Raw genomic sequence first — 20,857 nt, 5'->3', positions numbered from 1 at the left:
TGGCCTAACCAATGTTTTTTGTACAAGTTTATCATCACTTCTTTACTCTTGTACTCTGCCCTTTTTTATAAAACCCAAAATGCTGGTGGCCTTTTTTTTAACGGCTTTATCTGCCTGCGCACTCACTTTCAGCGAATTATACATTTGGTCTTTCTGTTCATCCACCCCCTTCAGTGTCTTTTCATTAAGTGTATACTCCCATTCCTTATTGTTTCTCCCAAAATGTGCACTTCTCTGCTTTAAGTGATCCCTGTTGCACATTTGTTACAGTCCTCTTTGCTTTTGTATCGGCAGCAAATTTCAACATAGCGTGTCGTGCCTCTCTTACTGCTGCCATTGCCAGGAGTTGGAGCTACTAACTGCCACTCAAAATGCTCTTCCGCACGTTTAGATGATATTCTTTGGGATCTCATACCCCATTTAGTTTAAATGTTTTTCATCGGACTGCAAGCGCCATGCCAGAGACAGCCCTGCAAAGTAAACGGAACCATGCCCATACAATCTGAGGTGCCCACAAAGTCCCTTTTTGGAAGAAGTTTGAATGACTCCCACACCGCTTCCTCCCACCCACCCCCAACAGATATGATATAATTGGGATTACGGAGACATGGCTCCAGGGTGACCAAGGCTGGGAATTCAACATCCAGGGGTATTCAATATTCAGGAAGGACAGGAAAAAAGGAAAAGGAGGTGGGGTAGCATTGCTGGTTAAAGAGGAGATTAACACAATAGTAAGGAAGGATATTAGCTCTGATGATGTGGAATCTGCATGGGCAGAGCTGAGAAATACCAAGGGGCAGAAAACGTTAGTGGGAGTTGTATACAGACCCCCAAACAGTAATGCTGAGGTTGGGGGTGGCATAAAATGGGAAATTAGAGACGGGTGCAATAAGGGCACAGCAGTTATCATGGGTGACTTTAATCTACATATAGATTGGGCTAACCAAATTAGTAACAATACTGTGGAGGAGGAATTCCTAGAGTGTATACGGGATGGTTTCCTGGACCAATATGTCGAGGAACCAACTAGAGATCAGGCCATCTTAGACTGGGTATTATGTAATATGAGAGGATTAATTAGCAATCTTGTTGTGCGAGGCCCCTTGGGGAGGAGTGATCAAAGTATGATAGAATTCTTCATTAAAATGGAGAGTGAAGTAGTTGACTCGGAGACTAGGGTCCTGAATTTAAATAAAGGAAACTACGATGGTATGAGGCACAAGTTGGCTAGGATGGAGTGAGGAACGTTACTTAAAGGGTTGACGGTGGATAGGTAATGGCAAACATTTAAAGATCCCATGGATGAACTACAGAATTTGTTCATCCCTGTTTGGCATAAAAATAAAACAAAAAAGGTGACTCAACCGTGGCTAACAAGGCAAATTAGAGATAGCATAAGATCCAAGGAGAGGACATATAATTTGGCCAGAAAAAGCAGCAAACCTGAGGATTGGGAGCAGTTTAGGATTCAGCAAAGGAGGACAAAATGATTAATTTAAGAGGGGGAAAATAGATTGAGAGTAAGCTTGCAGGGAACATAAAAACTGACTGTAAAATGTTCTATAGATATGTGAAGAGAAAAAGATTGGTGAAGTCAAGTGTAGGTCCCTTGCAGTCAGAATTAGGGGAATTTATAATGGGGAACAAAGAAATGGCAGACCAATTAAATACATACTTTGGTTCTGTCTTCACAAAGGATGACACAAATAACCTCCCAGAGATGCCGGGGAACATAGGGTCTAATGAGAGGGAGGAACTGAATGAAATCAGTATTTGTAGGGAAATGGTGTTAGGGAAATTGACGGGATTGAAGTCTGATAAATCCCCAGGGCCTGATAATCTACATCCTAGGGTACTTAAGGAAGTGGCCCTAGAAATAGTAGATGCATTGCTGGTCATCTTCCAAAATTCTATAGAATCTGGAACAGTTCCCATGGATTGGAGGATAGCTAATGTAACCCCACTATTTAAGAAGGATGGTAGAGAGAAAATGGTAAGCCTGACATCGGTAGTGGGGAAAATGCTATAGTCCATTATAAAAGATGTAATAGCAGCGCACTTGGAAAACAGTGACAGGATCGGACAAAGTCAACATGGATTTACAAAAGGTAAATCATGCTTGACTAATCTACTGGAATTTTTTGAGGATGTAACTGGTAGAATAGATAAGGGAGAACCAGGGAATGTGGTGTATTTGGACTTTCAGAAGGCTTTCGACAAGGTCCCGCATAAGAGATTAGCGTGTAAAGTTAAGGCACATGGGATTGGGGGTAAGGTACTGTCTTGGATAGAGAACTGGTTGGCAGACAGGAAGCAAAGAGTTGGAATAAATGGGTCTTTTTCCGAGTGGCAGGCAGTGACTAGTGGGGTACCGCAGGGATCGGTGCTAGGACCCCAGCTATTCACAATATATATAAATGTTCTAGACGAGGGAACTAGATGTAATATCTCCAAGTTTGCAGACGACACAAAGCTGGGTGGGCATGTGTGCTGTGAGGAGGATGCAGAGAAACTCCAGTACGATTTGGACAGGTTGGGTGATTGGGCAGATGTATGGTAAATGTGGATAAATGCGAGGTTATCCACTTTGGTGGCAAAAACAGGAAGACAGATTATTATCTGAACGGCAATAGATTGGGAAAAGGGGAAGTGCAATGAGACCTGGGTGTCCTTTTGCACCAGTCGCTGAAGGTAAGCATGCAGGTGCAGCAGGCGGTTAAGAAGGCAAATGGTATGTTGGCCTTCATAGCGAGAGGATTTGAGTACAGGAGCAAGGAAGCCTTGCTGCTGTTGTACAGGGCCTTGGTGAGACCGCACCTTGAGTACTGTGTGCAGTTTTGGTCGCCTTATCTGAGGAAGGATGTTCTTGCCATGGAGGGAGTGCAGCGAAGATTCACCAGACTGATACCTGGGATGGCAGGAATGACGTATGAGGAGAGATTGGGTCGATTAGGCTTATTTGCTAGAGTTTAGAAGAATGAGAGGGGATCTCATTGAAACTTATAAAATTCTAACAGGACTAGACAGACTAGATGCAGGAAGGATGTTCCCGATGGCGGGGGAGTCCAGAACCAGGGGTCACAGTCTAAGGATAAGGGGTAAGCCATTTAGGACCGAGATGAGGAGGAATTTCTTCACCCAGAGAGTGGTGAACCTGTGGAATTCTCTGCTTAACAGGGCAGTTGAGGCCAATTCATTAAATATATTCAAGAAGGAGTTGGATATATTTCTTAAGGCTAAAGGGATATGGGGAGAAGGCAGGGACAGGGTACTGAATTTGGATGATCAGCCATGATCTCATTAAATGGCAGAGCGGGCTTGAGGGGCCGAATGGCCTACTCCTGCTCCTATCTTCTATGTTTCTATGTAACCCCGGGTCCTGCTGAAGGCAATTTTAAGCAGCTGCGACAGACAGCACTTAAGCAGGGTCTACCACTTTCAGTTCAGCTGCAACTGGGCTGACCTCTTGCAATGCCCAAAGCAGGTAGCAATGCCCATCAGCAAGAGTCACAGCCAGATTGGTAATACTGCAAGCTTGGCATTGCACTAGCCTGACAAGCAAGTGATTTTCCCATTCATCGTTGCTTTGAGGTTGGTTCAGAATTTTGGACCGATTGTACATGCAGGAATCTCCCGTATGCAGTCACTTTTTAGTGCTGAACCTGACCCGCAGTATAAAGAGGACAGATGTGGTGATAATGGTTATATTAACAGTTTTGTTATACACATTGGCCTAGAAATTCAGTGGCCTGCGCCACCAGTTTGCCCCCAAAGAGGGCTTTTGCGCCACTGGCCACACCTACCGCGATATTTAGCGGGGCGCTAATGGCGGCGTTAGCCTGTAGCGCTGCGCCGCCACCGATGACGTCATCGGTGTGCGCAGCGCCCCGCTGGCCATATTTGGTCGCTGCCGCCTCCTCCGCGCCGGCCGTAAACAGCGACCGGTACACAAGGGCCTACCTGTGGCGGTAGTGGGGCGAGTTAAGGTGGAGGTGCGGCCGGCCGCTTTTTCGGCGGCCGCCTGCCCGCACCTCCGTCCCCGGCCTCCTACGTCCCCCCCCCCCCGCGGCATTGCCGGCTGTTTCCCGAGAGCCCGGCACTTCTCCTTGGTGCCGGGCTCATTTGCCGGCACTCGCGAGCGGGGATCGCGCTGTTGCAGGCACCTCCCCCTTAAGAGTGGGAGGAAGGCCTGCAGTACCGCAGGCTGCCGTGCCGCAGCGGGTGGCGCTGCGGCACTTTGCGCGCCGATATTCAGTTTCAGCGCCCCAAGCGGGGCGCCGAAACCCTTGTTTAGCGGCCGGCTTCCACTTGGGGCGCTGAAACTGAATATCCCGATGGCGCAAGTGGCTCCGCGCGCAGCGGTAATTCCGGCGCCCAGGCGAGCTGGGCGCCCCTAACTGAATTTTTAGCCCATTGTGTGTAACTGTAGCCAGAAGAGGCTGTGAGATTTGCTTATTTTCCATCTGAAACCGTTTTTGTAATTTGGGAACTGACAGAATCTTTTTAAGCAGAGCCAATGTTATTGAAATCCCCCGACGGTAGGATTAGGGAAGTGTGTTTGTAATGACCAATATTGCGTTTTAAAATCCTATATGGCCTTGAGCATATTGGAAATGTTTTGCTAACAAGATTTAGCAGAAAAATATATTCTACCTAATTTGTGCGGGGAAATACTTGATCTAATGTTGGCACCAGCATGTTAAGCAGCACCTTCAGGAATGCTGTGTGTTTAGACTGTTGAAGTGGCTTCTCTTTAAAGGGGTGAACCTACACCTAATGCGTTGCACCGGTGAGAAGATGAGTTTGTAGCCAACATGCAGTTAACTGAAGTATGCCATGGAACACCTAAATTAGTGTGCTGGAAATAATGAAGGTTGAAAACTGTAAACTTTATTTTATTCTTTTTGCCTTGCGATGTCAAATGCCATTATTTATCAACCTGTTCAGATTAGCCTGGCATATAGCTGTTCTTGGGAGCTAATCAATATGTGCATGTAGTAGCATTATGTTGTAAGGAAGCTAATCACTTTTGCTGCCAGTTATGAGGGTTCGTATGATGGAGCACAGTGAAGCCACATTTCACAGAAATATCACCATATAGAAATTGAAAAATGATCATATCATGCATATTAAGAGTGCCTTTTGGAAGCAGTGCGACCAAACTGTTAATGCCTTGTCTCGCAGAGGAAAAAGAATATGCAGAATTGAATATTTATACGTTGATGAAATGTAGTGATTCAGTTGTTCAACTAGATTTCCTTTCCGGTTCATTAACATTCACTACTTCAGTGAAGCACCTTTTAAATGCATGTGATATCAAAATGGTGCAGTAGCTGAAACTTTTCAGAATTCTGATGAATTAAAGTGGTTTATCTGAATACTTGTACCTTGTTGGATACAAATCAATTGCCTAAAGTGGTACTGTTCATCATCATTTTGTTTATCTGAGTTTTAAAGTGCCATTTATTTTGTTTTGTTTTATAATAGCTTAAAGTGCTATTTGAAAATGAACTAGTTTTCAGGAGGCGCATTATGAAGTCCACCATAAACCTAGTACTGCATTGCCATTTGAAGAACATTCTTGGGTCTAAATTGAATTATTTTTTGCAATAGATTGGCTTTCATGGTAATTTCCCCCCCAAAAAAACATGCATCAATATCTATTTATATTAAATAAAAACAGAAAATGCTGGAGATACTCCTCGGGTCAGGCAGCATCTGTGAAGAGAGAAACAGAGTTAACGTTTCAGGTCGATGAGCTTTCGTCAGAACTATTTATATTTGGTTTTGCTGTAGCATGCACCACACCTTAAATGTGTACACTGTCCCTTGCACTTTAATGTTTATTTTAAATAATAGGGTCTGTTCAGTTTGTGCTGATTTGTTCATGTACCTGAACAGCTAGTGAATGGTAAAACTACTAAGTGGGAACAAGGACCCTGCACAGAACTACCCAGTCAAGTCAGGCAGCTAGTTTTCAAGCTGTGCATGCTGGAATCAGTAACTACCCTTAAAATTAATTTATCAAATTAGGTGATATTTTTTCAAACTGCATTTGCTATTTTTCTTGTTCAGACAGCATATAACGAAAAAGTAACATTTAGTGGTAGTCCTGCATACTTGATGACCCTTGTTGGGAAGAGCCCCAGCCTTGATGAGGGCTCTGAGTCTATTTACAGCCAACATGAGAGACGAGCGCTCCTGCGTGTTTCACAAACCCACACAGCCTGTCTGAGGTGGACGGGCCCCAGCTGTCCACGGTTCCTCCGTTGCTGTTTCTCCTTCAGGAGATCTGCACACTGCTTGCACTGGCTAATCCATCCCATATCGTTGTAGAAGGACAAAGGCAGCGGGCACATGGGAACACCGCCGCCTCCAAGTTCCCCTCCAAGTCACACACCATCCTGACTTGGAAATATATCGGCCGTTCCTTCATCGTCGCTGGGTCGAAATCCTGGAACGCCCTAACAGCACTGTGGGACTGCAGCCGTTCCAGAAGAAGATTCACCACCACCTTCTCGAGGGCAATAAATGCAGGCCTTGCCAGCGACGTCCACATCCCGTGAATGAATTTTAAAAAAAAACAGCTCGTGCAATCAGCCATAAGATTAGCCCAGCTATGGAGATTAGTGTTGCATAGATTGAGGTCGTGTTTGACCATACCTTTGCATTTTTTATGCTGCTTGGCTTGCTCTGCTCCTGTTGCTACACGGGTGCATTCTGAATTCTGTAAACTGTGCCCTCATCAGCCCGGTCTCAACGCCAGCCGGTGTACTTGCTTTGCTCATGGATCTTGCGGTTGGTAATTCCATCCTGTTACTTTATGTGCATAACGGACCTCTGGTATCTACAGGTAAAACTTCTCAAGTTGCCGAATGTAATGGCACCCACACATTCGGGACTTAGTAACGTAGAAAAATAGGAGCAGGAGGAGGCCATTCGGCCCTTCAAGCCTGCTCCGCCATTCAAAAAATGATCATGGCTGACCCTCTATCTCGATACCATATTCCTACTCTCTCCCCATACCCCTTGATGCCTTTTGTGTCTAGAAATCTATCTATCTCCTTAAATATATTCAGTGACTTGGCCTCCGCAGCCTTCTGTGGTAGAGAATTCCACAGGTTCACCACCCTGAGTGAAGAAATTTCTCCTCATCTCAGTCCTAAATGTCCTAGCCCGTATCCTGAGACTGTGACCCCTCGTTCTAGACCCCCCAGCCAGGGGAAACCTCCTCCCTGCATCCAGTCTGCCTAGCCCTGTCAGAATTTTATGTTTCAATGAGATCCCCTCTCATTCTTCTAAACTCTAGTGAATGCAGTGAATACTTGCATCCATATAGAAGAGTAGTAATGGCAATAGTGCCTGCACACTTTCAGTTTTGTTGTGAGTTTGGACTGATGTTGGTTCCAGACACACATTTCAAGCCTTTCAAATACAGAGCTGACTTTTCTGATGCAAGTGATCATTTCATTATCTGCCTAAGAAGATCTATGAGTGTATTATTTGGCAGTGTGCTACCCAGATACATGAACTGGTTGACGGCATTCAGTTTAGTATTATTATTGGTGATTGTTGGTTTATTGTAATGCTTCTCTGGGGCTGCTAATACATACTGTTTTTTTTCAGTCTTCTGAAAGAGTCGTAGGACTCGTACTTGTTTACTGCTGTGGTTAACCCATCAGTGATGAACTGCAGATCCTTCTGAGTGCTCACCCGTGGAGCACAGACATCTACAAAGAAAAGCTTGCAAATGACCTCATCTGGAATCCTTTGTCGAAGCTCACAATAAGTCATGTTGAAGAGCTTCCCAGCTGTCTGGAAGCTTGCATCCACACCTAGGCCTTGTGTTGCGTCATCCAGCATTGTCATGAGGAAGAATTTCAAAGATCATGTTGCAACCTCGCGTCTTATTTGACCCCCAAGCTGAGTTTCCTACTCCATATCCTCTCCATCACAAAGATGCCTGTAACAGTGCCCATCTCCGTCCTTGCCTCAGCCCATTTGCTGCTGAAAGAATGCCTGAAGAAAAGGCCCCACAAATACCTGGGATGGCAGGAATGACGTATGAGGAGAGATTGGGTCGATTGGGCTTATATTCGCTGGAGTTTAGAAGAATGAGAGGGGATCTCATTGAAACTTATAAAATTCTAACAGGACTAGACAGACTAGATGCAGGAAGGATGTTCCCGATGGCAGGGGAGTCCAGAACCAGGGTTCACAGTCTAAGGATAAGGGGTAAGCCATTTAGGACTGAGATGAGGAGGAATTTCTTCACCCAGAGAGTGGTGAACCTGTGGAATTCTCTACCACAGAAGGCAGTAGAGGCCAATTCATTAAATATATTCAAGAAGGAGTTAAATATATATCTTAAGGCTAAAGGGATCAAGGGATATGGGGAGAAGGCAGGGACTGGGTACTGAGTTTGGATGATCAGCCATGATCTCATTGAATGGCGGAGCAGGCTCGAGGGGCCGAATGGCCTACTCCTGCCCCTATCTTCTATGTTTCTATGTAAATTCAGCAGTGGGACTAATGCCTGCACAGATTGGTCGCAGGCCCTCCCCCTGTTAAATTGATATTCTTTGCACCCAACATGCAGGTACAATGTACATGGGATGAGGGAATTCAGTTCTGTAGAGAGACTAGAGACGCTGGGGTTGCTGATTCTATGAACGCGTACCAATTTCTACCCCATTAATATTAATGGATAATCAGCCACTCCTGGTTCACGAAGCTATGCATGTAGAGTGCTAATGACAAAAAATTACCCCAGTAACTGAACTGGGGGGTATACAGAAATATTAGTGTTTTGTGATCATTCAGTAGTTTGCACATTGCATTAAATGTAGACTATTCTGAAAAATGGCAGTACTTTTTCTGTTTTTAAGTTCACAGTTAGATTGATATTTCTTGTACCTGTGAGTTAATAAACCTGTCACGTTAACTCTCATCTGATTTTCCCTTCTGGAAGCACCCATATGTCTTATTTTAAAAATATCTAGTTTGTCAACTATTGCTGGGAAGCCGAATGAAGTTTAAGCCCAATTTAATTTTGTGTTCAATTCGGGCACAACAAATACAGTCTGCTGATGACGTGTTCAGAGGGCAATTTATAATTTAATCTGTGAAAGACAGATAATGGACTTAACTCTATAAAGAATTGTGCCTGTATGGAATGCTCTTTTTTTTTTAATAGCACATGAAGTATAGTGTTCTGAGGCTATTCTCCATCCATTAAATTTTCCATCCACACAACTGAATTAAGGAGAATCGAAAACGTTCGAGATATCTAGTTACTGGTGTTAGTCGTGGCTTCCCTCTCCCATGTTTCGTGCTGTAAAGCTGCTGCTCAGGAATCATTTGCGAGCACTCTTTTTGGAATGAAAGGTGCCTCCAGTATGATATTCGAGCTTTTTAAAAGAAGAAAAATGTAGTCTGTTCATAAAGAGTCAGTACCTAGTAAAAAGAAAGCTTATTTATTAGGTTCCTCTTTTTTTGTCCTGAGTATTTGAAGCATTTGGGGGTGTTTTTCCACATTAAAGTTGCTATATAAATGCAAGTTGTTGACTGTCTGTCTGTTGCTTTGCTTCCAGTTGGGGTGATCTATTCCCCACACCCCTCAGTGGGTGTGTCACCCGCGTGGCACTTTTTGTCCTCTTGCTTGCTTTATATCTGAAATATCTCATTATGGATTATGACCTACTTACACATGCATTAGACGCTTGAGTTTAACCTGTGTACCCCCTGCCCCCAGCAAAGTTGGCCACTATCCTCAGCCTTGTAGGACAGAACCTTGAAGGTTCCACTGGATGACTTTAGACAGTCGAGGAAAAAGAACATTTAAACCCAAGGTAAAGCACAAATAAAGAACATACCAGCCAAGAATCAAAACATTGTGCTGCCCTCTACCTTGTCGAAGAAATCCTGATTTGCTACGTTTATGTTTAAAATCTATATTGATGTATTTTGTCTTAAATTTAAAAAAAAATCAAACTGTCACTCTGAAGATGAAAATGCTTAATATGGCCTCAGACTGAAATATATCTTTAAAACATTGATCTGTGGTGCTTCAGACACCACTGGTCTTTGGTCTGTGTGTTTGGCTGTTTTCAGTTTCCCTTCACTCAGTCACATCCATTCTCTCAAAACCTTTCTAATGTTTAGAAAATATGTCTCATCCTAGACATTAAATGATGTGAGGTTTTAATGGTACAAAACCATGAATCCTTCATTCATTTATTACTTAATGGAAGGATTTCTTCCAAATTGCTTGTTTTATAACCTAGTTCCTTTTATTATGCTTGTGAATTATTTGCCCCATCAATAAATGCTTTCCTGAATCACATATAGAGATAATAAGGAGGCTGTGTCTCAATAGAAGGTTTAAGCAGAACCTTATTGCTGACGTTCAGAACCGTTGCAGAGATATTTAGTAGAGAAGGAAGATGCAAGTTGGTTTAGGTCATGGTTCAAGTCCCACTCCAGAGACTTGAGAACAAAATCCATGCCGACAGTCCCAGTGCAGTACTGAGGGAGTGCGGCACTGTCGGAGGTGCCGTAATTCAGATGAGACTTTTAAACCCCTCAGGTGGACGTAAAAGATCCCATGGCACAATTTTGAAGAAGAACAAGGGGTGTTCTTCCCGGTGTCCTGGCCAATCTTTATCCCTCAAACAACATCACTAAAACAGACTATCTGATCATTTATCTCATTGCTGTTTGTGGGAGCTTGCTGTGTGAAAATTGGCTGCCGCGTTTCCTATCTCTTCTTAGGCAGTCCCTCGGAACCGAGGATGACTTGCTTCCACATTAAAAATGAGTTTGCAGGTGACTGATGAGTCCAATGCGGGACCTACAGTCTCTGTCACAGGTGGGGCAGACGGTGGTTGAAGGGGCGGGTGGGTGGGGTGCTTGGGTTGACGTGCGCTCCTTGCGCTGGCTGCACTTGGCTTCCGCTTGCTCCCAGCGAAGAGACTCTAGGTTGTTTGGTGCCTTCCCGGATGCTTCTCCACCACTTTGTGCGGTCTTGGGCCAGGGATTCCCAGGTGTCGGTGGGGATGTTGCACTTTTTCAAGGAGGCTTTGAGGGTGTCCTTGAAGCGTTTCCTCTGCCCACCTGGGGCTCTCTTGCTGTGCCGGAGCTCCGAGCAGAGCGCTTGCTTTGGGAGTCTTGTATCGGGCATGCGGACAATGTGACCCGTCCATCGGAGCTGATTGAGCGTGGTCAGAGCTTTGATGCTGGGGATGTTGGCCTGAGTAAGAACACTGACATTGGTGCGCCTATCCTGCCAATAGATTGGCAGGATCTTGTGGAGCCAGCGCCGGTGGCACCTCTCCAGTGCTTTGAGCTCCAGCGCGTTTCCTATATTACAACAGTGACTACATTTCAAAAGTACTTCATTGACTTTAAAGCGCTTTGGGACATCCTGAGTTTGTGAAAGGTGCTATAGAAATGCAAGTCTTTTTAGATTTTGTGCTTAAGTCTCTGGAATGCAACTGGACTAACTTACGCCTAGCAGCAGAATAATGCACTGTTTTACAAAGCATATTGCTGTCCTTGTAAAACAACACCGACTTAGCGTGAGCGCTGTGGGTGATGCATTTCCCGTCCATCACACTTTCCTGCTTCATACTTTCGTGTGGCATTTCATTATCATAGGGATCCCAGGCAAATTTGTCACAACTGTACTGATTGCAAATTTATTTCAGTTGATTGGCTCATTCAGATTTCATAATTGATTCACATGCAATTACTTTTTAATTTTCATACTTGTTTTTGCAGTAACTGAAATGCGTAGTGCTGAAAGTGTATCTTGAGTGCATTCATTAATGTTTTTTACTGAGATAGGTGTTTGTGATTGAGAAGCCTAAGGTGGGAATCTACCTTCCGTGCTGTACTATAACTGATGTTTTGTGGGCTAATTTTCCTAATGTGTATGTGCAGCTATCAATGTCATTTTTAAAATTCATTCACGGGATATGGGCATTACTGGCAAGGTCAGCATTTATTGCCCATCCCTAATTGCCCTTGAGAAGGTGGTGCTGAGCTGCCTTCTTGAACCGCTGCAGTCCGTGTGGTGAAGGTACTCCCACAGTGCTGTTACGGAGGGAGTTCCAGGATTTTGACCCAGCGATGATGAAGGAACAGCCGATATATTTCCAAGTCGGGATGGTGTGTGACTTGGAAGGGGAACTTGGAGGTGGTGGTGTTCCCATGTGCCTGCTGCCCTTGTCCTTCTAGTTGGTAGAGATCGCGGGTTTGGGAGGTGCTGTCAAAGAAACCCATAGTCTGCATGCTCACGATCTAACCGCTTCTCCCAGTCCTAGTCTTCTCTGCCTACTGTTCCTGACCCCATTGTTCCCTTCCACAACCTCCCAGACCTTTCATCAGAACAGAAAGTTCGAGATTTAACAGGATTTAAGCAAGTGCAGAGATGGGGAAAGGGGGGAGGGGAGGAAAGAACAAAAGGGAACATCTGATAGGGTGGAAGGCAGGAGATTAAATGACAAAAGGTGTGATTGTACAAAGCAAAAGGAGATGATAATGGGACAAGTAAAGAAACAAAAGATGGGCCTAGAAGAGGTCAGCAGAATCATCAATAGCTGCTGTCTGGGGGAAAAAATGGGGGCAGTGGTTATGATCTGAAATTGTTGAACTCGATGTTACATAGAAGATAGGAGCAGGAGTAGGCCATTCAGCCCTTCGAGCCTGCTCCGCCATTCAATGAGATCATGGCTGATCATCCAAATTCAGTACCCTGTCCCTGCCTTCTCCCCATATCCCTTGATCCCTTTAGCTCAAGAAATATATCCAACTCTTTCTTGAATATATTTAATGAACTGGCCTCCACCGCCCTCTGTGGCAGAGAATTCCACAGGTTCACCACTCTCTGGGTGAAGAAATTCCTCCTCATTTCAGTCCTAAATAGCTTACCCCTTATCCTTAGACTGTGACCCCTGGTTCTGGACTCCCCGGCCATCGGGAACATCCTTCCTGCATCTAGTCTGTCCAGACCTGACAGAATTGTATAGGTTTCGATGAGATCCCCTCTCAATCTTCTAAACTCCAGTGAGTATAAGCCCAATCGACACAATCTCTCCTCATACGTCATTCCTGCCATCCCAGGTATCAGCCTGGTGAATCTTCGCTGCACTCCCTCCATGGCAAGAACGTCCTTCCTCAGGAGCCTGAGTGGAAGTGAAGTGGAGCATTAAAGTGACAGGCGACCAGAAGCTCAGGTTCATGCTTGCAGACTGAACGCAAAGTGGTCAACCAATCTGCGTTTGGTCTCCCCAATGTAAAGGAGACTTGGACGGTGGGAAGGGGGGAGGTAAAAGGGCAGGTTTTGCATCTCCTGCACTTGCATGGGAAGGGGAGGGGTGTTGGGGGTGATTGAGGAATGGACCAGGGTGTCGCGGCGGGAACGGTCCCTTCGGAATGCTGAAAGAGGACGGGAAGATGTGTTTTTCCAGTTTTGACGAAAGGTCATCGACTTGAAACGGTAACTCTGGCCGGAATTTTCTGGGGGCTCAGCGGGTGGGATCGGTGGCGGGTCGGGTAGGAAATTTGATTTTTTTTGACCCTGCCGCAATGCGCCTTTCCCACAGAAATGTGTGTGATCTCTGACCCAACCTGCAGAGGCAGGCGACCCAATTAAACCAATTATTGGGTTGTTGACAGACCCTTAATAATGCTTTTAACCTTGCCTTTTAACTTTAACTGCTCGCCCACAGGGTCCACGCTGCTCGGGGACCATGTCTGTGAACCTGAGGCGGGAGTTCAGTGGCCATTGCTCCAGCTGATTACTTGACAGCTTCAAATGTACAGTAAAAGCTCCCACCTGACATCATCACTTTCCTCAGCCACAAGCTATTTCTCAGCCCATTTCCAGCACAGATTCTGCAGACTTTCCACTCTCACCTCATTGGAAGAACTCTCTCACCATTGACAGAATGCTTCTGTCATCTCTACTTCACCTGCCATCAATTCCATCAACATGGGTGCCCTTTATACTCTCTCACCTTGGTCCTCAGAATCCGACCACGATCAGCCCCAACACCAGCAGCACCAACAACACCACCAACCTTCTCCGCAATCACCTGATGCTGCACAGGACATTGGGCATCAGCACCCGATCACATTGCTGCCCAGTAGGCCAGTGATGGCCTCACCATGGCCAGATTTATTTCACTTGACACTGGCTGCCACATGATGCACCAGGTTGGCACCACACCAACACTATAAAGCATCCGTACAATGTCCAAGCCATTCCTTTCACACTCGCCACCATTGTGGAGGGTACCGTTATGTCTTACCATTACTGCAACTCACTAAGCCACTTCCAAAAGTGCACATAAATCTGTCCAAGAATGGAAGATGTTGAAAATAAAGGTTTCAATGTTTGACCGCGCCTTAACAGAAACTTTACATGAACATTGCATAAAACAGCCAAATGGCTACCCTTGTGTGATGTTAGTTGGTATGATTGCACTCGGATGAGGGTGAGTGTGAGGGGTGGCTAGTGAGATGAGGATGTGATAATGTAGATAGAGAGGGATGGGTGGAGGTGCAAGGTAAGTTGGTGTGAGTAAGGATGTGCAGGAGTAGGGTAGGGAAGGCAGAGTGATGGTGATGTGATGTGATGAGAGGTTGAGTGTAGCTTTGTACTAACGTTTCGTAATCTACTGAGATCATTGAAAGGATTGCACCACTGCAGCCTGGTCCTCGTCGACATCCCTGCTTGTGTCCTCCTGTGCAAAGTGCAACCAGGCTGTTTTGTTCTGTTCTCCTGGAAAGGCCTCTTCCACCCATCGGAAGGGAAGAGAACCTCCCCTGCGTGCTCTGACTCCCTCCATATGCATATGGAGGGAGTCATGGGAGAGCCTGGGTGCAGCTCTGCAGTGCTTGTCAGTGTTTGCAGTATTTCAATACTGTAGAATACTGGCAGCACAAATGTCAAAATAAGGTGGCCTTTAAGGAAACCGGCTGATGACGTCACCAGACCCGCTTCCTCTAATTGGACCAGGAAACACGCTGGGCGGGCTTAACAAGCCCCATCAATGTAAATTCATTTTCCAGAGCGGGATGGAGCCAGCAGTGGGTCCGCGACCCACCACCAACTTCACCCGCACTGGACCTGCCAAGGTAAGGAATATCCTGGCCATTGTTTCTCTCTCCACAGATGCTGCCTAACCTGCTGAGTATTTCCAGCATTTTCTGATCCCTTTCTGCTTCACCGACACTATCTATAGTATACTTCATATCATCATAGACATTTACAGCACAGAGGAAGGCCATTCGGCCCATTGTGTCTGTGCCGGCCAAAAAAGAGCTCTCCAGCCTAATCCCACCTTCCAGCTCTTGATCCGTGGCCCTGTAGGTTACGGCACTACAAGTGCATATCCAAGTACTTTTTAAATCTGATGAGGGTCTCTGCCTCTACCACCCTTTCAGGCAGTGAGTTCCAAACTCCCACCACCCTCTGGGTGAAAAAAGTTCTCCTCAACTCCCCTCTATTCCTTCTATCAATTACGTTACATTTTTGCCCCTGGTTATTAATCTCTCTGCTTAGGTCCTTCCTATCTACTCTATCTAGTCCCTCATAATTTTATACACCTTCATTAAGTCTCCCCTCAGCCTCTTCTGTTCCAAAGAAAACAACCCCAGCCTATCCAATCTTTCCTTATAGCTAAAATTCTCCAGTCCTGGCAACAGCCTTGTAAATCTCCTCTGCACCCTCTCTAGTATAATCACATTTTTCCTGTAATATGATGACCAGAACTGTACGCAGTACTCTTAACTGTAGCCTAACTAGTGCTTTATACACTTCAAGCTTAACCTCCCTGCTCTTATATTCTATGCCTTGACTAATAAAGGAAAATATTCCGTATGCCTTCTTAACCAATTTATCTACCTGTCCTGCTACCTTCTGGGATCTGTGGACATGCACTCCAGGGTCCCCCTGTTTCTCTACACTTCTCCGTATCCTACTATTTATCGTGTATTCCCTTGCCTTGTTAGCCCTCCCCAAATGCATTACCTCTCACTTCACCGAATTGAATTCCATTAGCCACTTTTCTACCCACCTGACCAGTCCATTAATATCTTCCTACAGTCTACAGCCTTCTTCCTCACTATCAACCACACGGCCAATTTTTGTATCATCTGGAAACTACTTAATCATGCCCCCTACATTGAAGTCTAAATCACTGACATATACCACAAAAAGCAAGGGACTGAGGACTGAGCCCTGCGGGACCCCACTGGAAACAGCTTTCCAGTCACAAAAGCACCCGTCGGCCATTACCCTTTGCTTCCTGCCGCTAAGCCAATTTTGGATCCAACTCGCCACTTTCCCTTAGCTCCCATGGACTTTTACTTTTCTGACCAGTCTGCCATGTGGAACCTTGTCAAAAGCCTTAGTAAAATCCACGTAGACTACATCAAACGCGCTAGCCTCATCGACCCTCCTTGTTATCTCCTCAAAAAATTCCATCAAATTAGTGAGGCACGACCTTCCCTTAACAAATCCATGCTGACTGTCCTTGATTATTCCGTGCCTTTCTAAATGAAGATTTATCCTGTCCCTCAATTTTTTTCCAATAATTTGCCCACCACCAAGGTTAGGCTGCTTGGCCTGTAATTACTCTGTCTATCCCTTTTCAAACAACGGTACAACATTAGCAGTCCTCCTGTAGCCAGAGAGGATTGGAAAATGATGGTCAGAGCCTCCGCTATTTCCACCCTTGCTTCTCTTAACAGCCTGAAATACATTTCATCCGGGCCTAATGATTTATCTGCTTTCAAAGATGCTAAACTTCTTAATACTTCCTCTCTCGCTATGTTTATCTCATCTAATATTTTACACTACTCCTTAATTACAATGTATGCATCGTGCCTCTCTTTTGTGAAGATAGACGCAAAGTATTCATTAAGAACCATACCCATGTCTTACACCTCAACACACAGGCTACCTTTTTGGTCTCTAATAGGCCCCACTCTTTCTTTAGTTATCCTCTTGCTCTATGTATTTATAAAACATCTTTGCGTTTTCCTTGATTTTAGTTGCAAATATTTTTTTATGCCCTCTCTTTACATTCCTAATTTCCTTTTTAATTTCACCCCTGCACTTTCTATACTTCTCTAGGCTTTCTGCAGTATTTAGCTCTCAGGATCTGACATAAGCTTCCCTTTTTTTGCCTTATCCTACCCTGTATGCCCCTTGACATCCAGGATGCTTTAGATTTGGGAGTCCCACCCATTTTCTTTGTGAGAACATATTTGTTCTGACCCCCTCACTCTCCTCCTTGAATGGCTCCCACTGCTCTGACACTGATTTACCTTAAAGTAGCTGTTTCCAGTCCACTTTTACTAAATCACAGCTCAGCTTAGTAAAATTGGCCTTTCTCCAATTGAGAACTTTTACTCCTGGTCTAGCTTTTTGTCCTTTTACATAACTACGCTAACTCTAACTGAATTATGATCACTAACACCAAAATGCTCTCCCACTGATACCCCTTTCACCTGCCCAGCTTCATTCCCTAAAACCAAGTAAAGAACCACCCCCTCACTTGTTGGGCTTGCTACGTACTGGCTAAAAAAGTTATCCTGAATGCATTTTAAGAACTCTGCACCCTTTATACCTTTTACTCTGATTCTACCCCAGTTAATATTAGGGTAGTTGAAATCCTCTTATTACTGCCCTATCGTTCTTGCACTTCTCTGAAATTTGCCTAAATATTTGTTCTTCTATCTCTCTCTGACTATTTGAGGGTCTATAGTACACTCCCAGCAGTGTGATTACCCCATTTTTGTTCTTCAGTTCAACCCATACAACCTCCTTTTGATGATCCTTCTAACATATCATCCCTCCTCACAGCTGTAATTGTTTCTTCAACCAATATTGCGACCCCAACTCCTTTTTTTATCCCCCCTCCCTCTATCCCATTTGAAAACCCTGCAACCAGGAATGTTGAGCTGCCATTCCTGCCCTCCTTTCAGCCATGTTTCAGTAATAGCTACGATACCATACTTCCACATGTCTATCTGTGCCCTTCGTGTCATTCGTTTTTCCTGCCAGTGTGTAGCACCTTGCATTTAACCGGTATTGAATTTCATCTACCGTTGATTGATTTCATTGCAGATTTCATTTAACTCCTTTTGTACGTTCCTGGCAGGTTTGTTTGCCACCCCTAGTTTAACATCATCTGCGAGATTCAGCAGTAGCATTACCCATTAGCAATTGGAAATTTTTCAAAACTCTCCACTTCTGGTTGTTGTACTGCCAGCTAGATTAAACTAAATGTAGAATAGAATAGATTGTTATTTGGAAAATACAGCCCAGAGCAGTCTCTTTCCAAACAAGGACTTTGAACATGTTTAGCAGAATGTTTAAAACATTGGTTAACCGGAATACAAAAGCAAAATGCTGCGGATGCTGGAAATCTGAAATAAAAACAGAAAATGCTGGAAATACTCAGCAGGTCAGGCAGCATCTGTAGAGAGAAACAAAGTTATCGTTTCAGGTCAATGACCCTTCCTTTAAACAACTGGAATGGTTGTTAAAGGAAGAGTCTCAACTGTTCATCTAGGGCCTGAAACTTAGTTATGTACAAAAGTTGGAATCGTCAAAAGGCCTTGGGGAACTGGTCCCTCTTATTGTGAAATTTTGCTTCTGCAGTCTGAGCTGAAACGGCCCTTATTACTACACTAGTCAACATTAACATATGTTTTATTCTCTGAGTGAAGGCCATCAACCTCCACCAATTCCCGTCCCGACCTGCTCGGTAGTGAAGCGAGAGCCATCAGCCATTGTAGAATTAAGATGCCATGGTGTTCGATGTAAGTGTTATTTTGAGAGAGAGCATGTATAGGTTGGTGAAAATTGTTTGGGCCACTTGTATTGCTAGCTATGGAAGCTGTTGCATGGAGGAGCCTTGCATTTAAAGCATGATAATTTGCTGTAATTAGTAAGTTCCTAAGCCCATGAAAAATATATTCAAATGCTTGTTGAGTCGAGGCTATTCTAATACCAATATGGATATCTGAATTCAGATATCAGTGTAAAACATCAGCACTGCCCCCCCCCCCCCCAAAAAAGATCAATGAGGTAACAGTTATTTACATAAGGTATGGATACTCCTATGCCTTACAATAAATACAATCTTGTAAACATCATCACTGGAACACTTGGCTACTGCAGCCACCTCTCCCTTCCCACTCACGATGTATAAATGCTTGAACGTGTCTTTCATTTTTGGTTTCAGGTTAACCTGGGCAGTCACCAGTATCTGTTCACAGCTGTGGTGGATCCGGCTGAGATGCCATGCTTGTGTCTACGCCATGATGTTGATGCACTTCTGTGGCAACCACACCCAAAACAAGAGAACATGTGGGAGCACATTGGGACATTCAATGCTTTAGGTAGGACAAGAACTGTCAGCGTGCTACATGAGCCCTTTTACGGTCAGTTTGTTGGACAGCCTCGTGTTTCATGAATGCTTCACACTTTTTAATAAGTTGTGATTAACAGCTTTTTTTGTGGTTTTTTTAGGTTTCTCTGTTAAGTTATTTTTGCAGGTTCTAGGTTGCCATCAGGGCAAAAGTAGTAAATTTAGTACGGCTGTGTTTGGTAGCCATCCACATAACATGTATAATGGGGTATTTCAGATTGGTTAGCTATCAATGAGGGAGCCAATTCAATGGTGTGACACATCAGAAGTCAGACTTTATTGGAAAGCCTAAAGAAAGGGAGGGTGATTGTGCTAGATAACATATCTGTTTAGCATTAACCCTTGGATTGGTAACCAGTCCACGGAAAATTCTTACTCCCTGGGCTAGTGCTTGTGTTTGTTTTCAACTCGAGCACTTTGACACTGAAATAAACACGACAATTACAGCTTCATGTCAGGGTAGTGCTATTACTATAACACCAAGCTTACAGGGCTAAAATATACACTTTAAACAATTTTAATGCAAAAATAAAATAGAACTGAACACTTTTTAAATTCTGCTCACCCTGCCATTTTTATTTCTAACATTTTACCTTTTTCATTTGCTGTCCTATTTTTAAATTTTACTTTATTTTTTTTTACATAGTCCAGCTATCCTATCAATTTCCCCCTTAAAATAGTTTTTAACCTTTTACTTGCCTTGTTTCTTCTTTCTCCTGGTTCCCACCATGCATTTTGGAGGTGGGAACAAATTTTGTTTTTTAAAACGGTCCTTACCTAAAAATCAGTTTTAAAGGTCTATCTTCCAGCTAGTCGAAGGCTCAGACTTGAAAGATTGACATGGGCACATCATATAGGTACTCCTTTGAATCACCGGACTTGGATTTCCTGTGGCTGCAAGTCTCGCTACTTCATCTCACCAAATTCGACTGCTATTTCGATTACTGCCCTAAGCTTGACAACTCTCTAGAACTTTTCAGTTTCTTTTATCTGAACTTGAACTTCGCCCTCAGCTGAAATCTCCGCCTTTGGAGGCTTCAGTGTTTGAACAATGGCCGTACGTTTCTTTGCCTCATCAGGCTGGCAAAGATATTTAGTCCTTTGCTTTCCTGAATAACCTCAAACCTATTCGTACCCTTTACTGGCCCTGTAATTCAGCTAATCATTTAGACGTTTTGCACACCTTTGGTCCTAACTCTTGCATTGTATCTGTTTCCTCACTGCCGGGTTCTTGTGCTCACTATCTCATATTTGCCTCTTGTCGAATATCCAACAACGACAACTTGCATTTATTTAGCGCCTTTAACGTAGTAAAACGTCCAAAAAATGCAAACCATGTCAATCTTGTATAAGCCTGTGGGTTCAAGTCCTACTCTAGAGACTTGAGCACATAATCTAGGCTGACA

The 20,857-nt window shown here is 44.3% G+C and overlaps 1 protein-coding gene across 1 annotated transcript in view; it reads left to right on the top strand.

Annotated features, from left to right (window-relative positions):
- nudcd1 (NudC domain containing 1) overlaps positions 1–20,857 on the top strand; it is a 115,350-nt gene that overhangs the window by 92,034 nt on the left and 2,459 nt on the right. The window contains exon 9 of the mRNA XM_085993724.1: positions 19,266–19,422. Within this exon, the coding sequence (XP_085849850.1) occupies positions 19,266–19,422 (157 nt within the window). The remainder of the gene's footprint in view (positions 1–19,265; positions 19,423–20,857) is intronic.

The sequence above is a fragment of the Somniosus microcephalus genome, chromosome 7 (genome assembly GCF_052327205.1).
Source record: "Somniosus microcephalus isolate GS21.2 chromosome 7, FLI_Smic_1.0, whole genome shotgun sequence".
Lineage (NCBI taxonomy): Eukaryota > Metazoa > Chordata > Chondrichthyes > Squaliformes > Somniosidae > Somniosus > Somniosus microcephalus.
The sequence above is the reverse complement of the archived record's forward strand: the minus strand, read 5'-3'. Positions and strand labels throughout refer to the sequence as shown.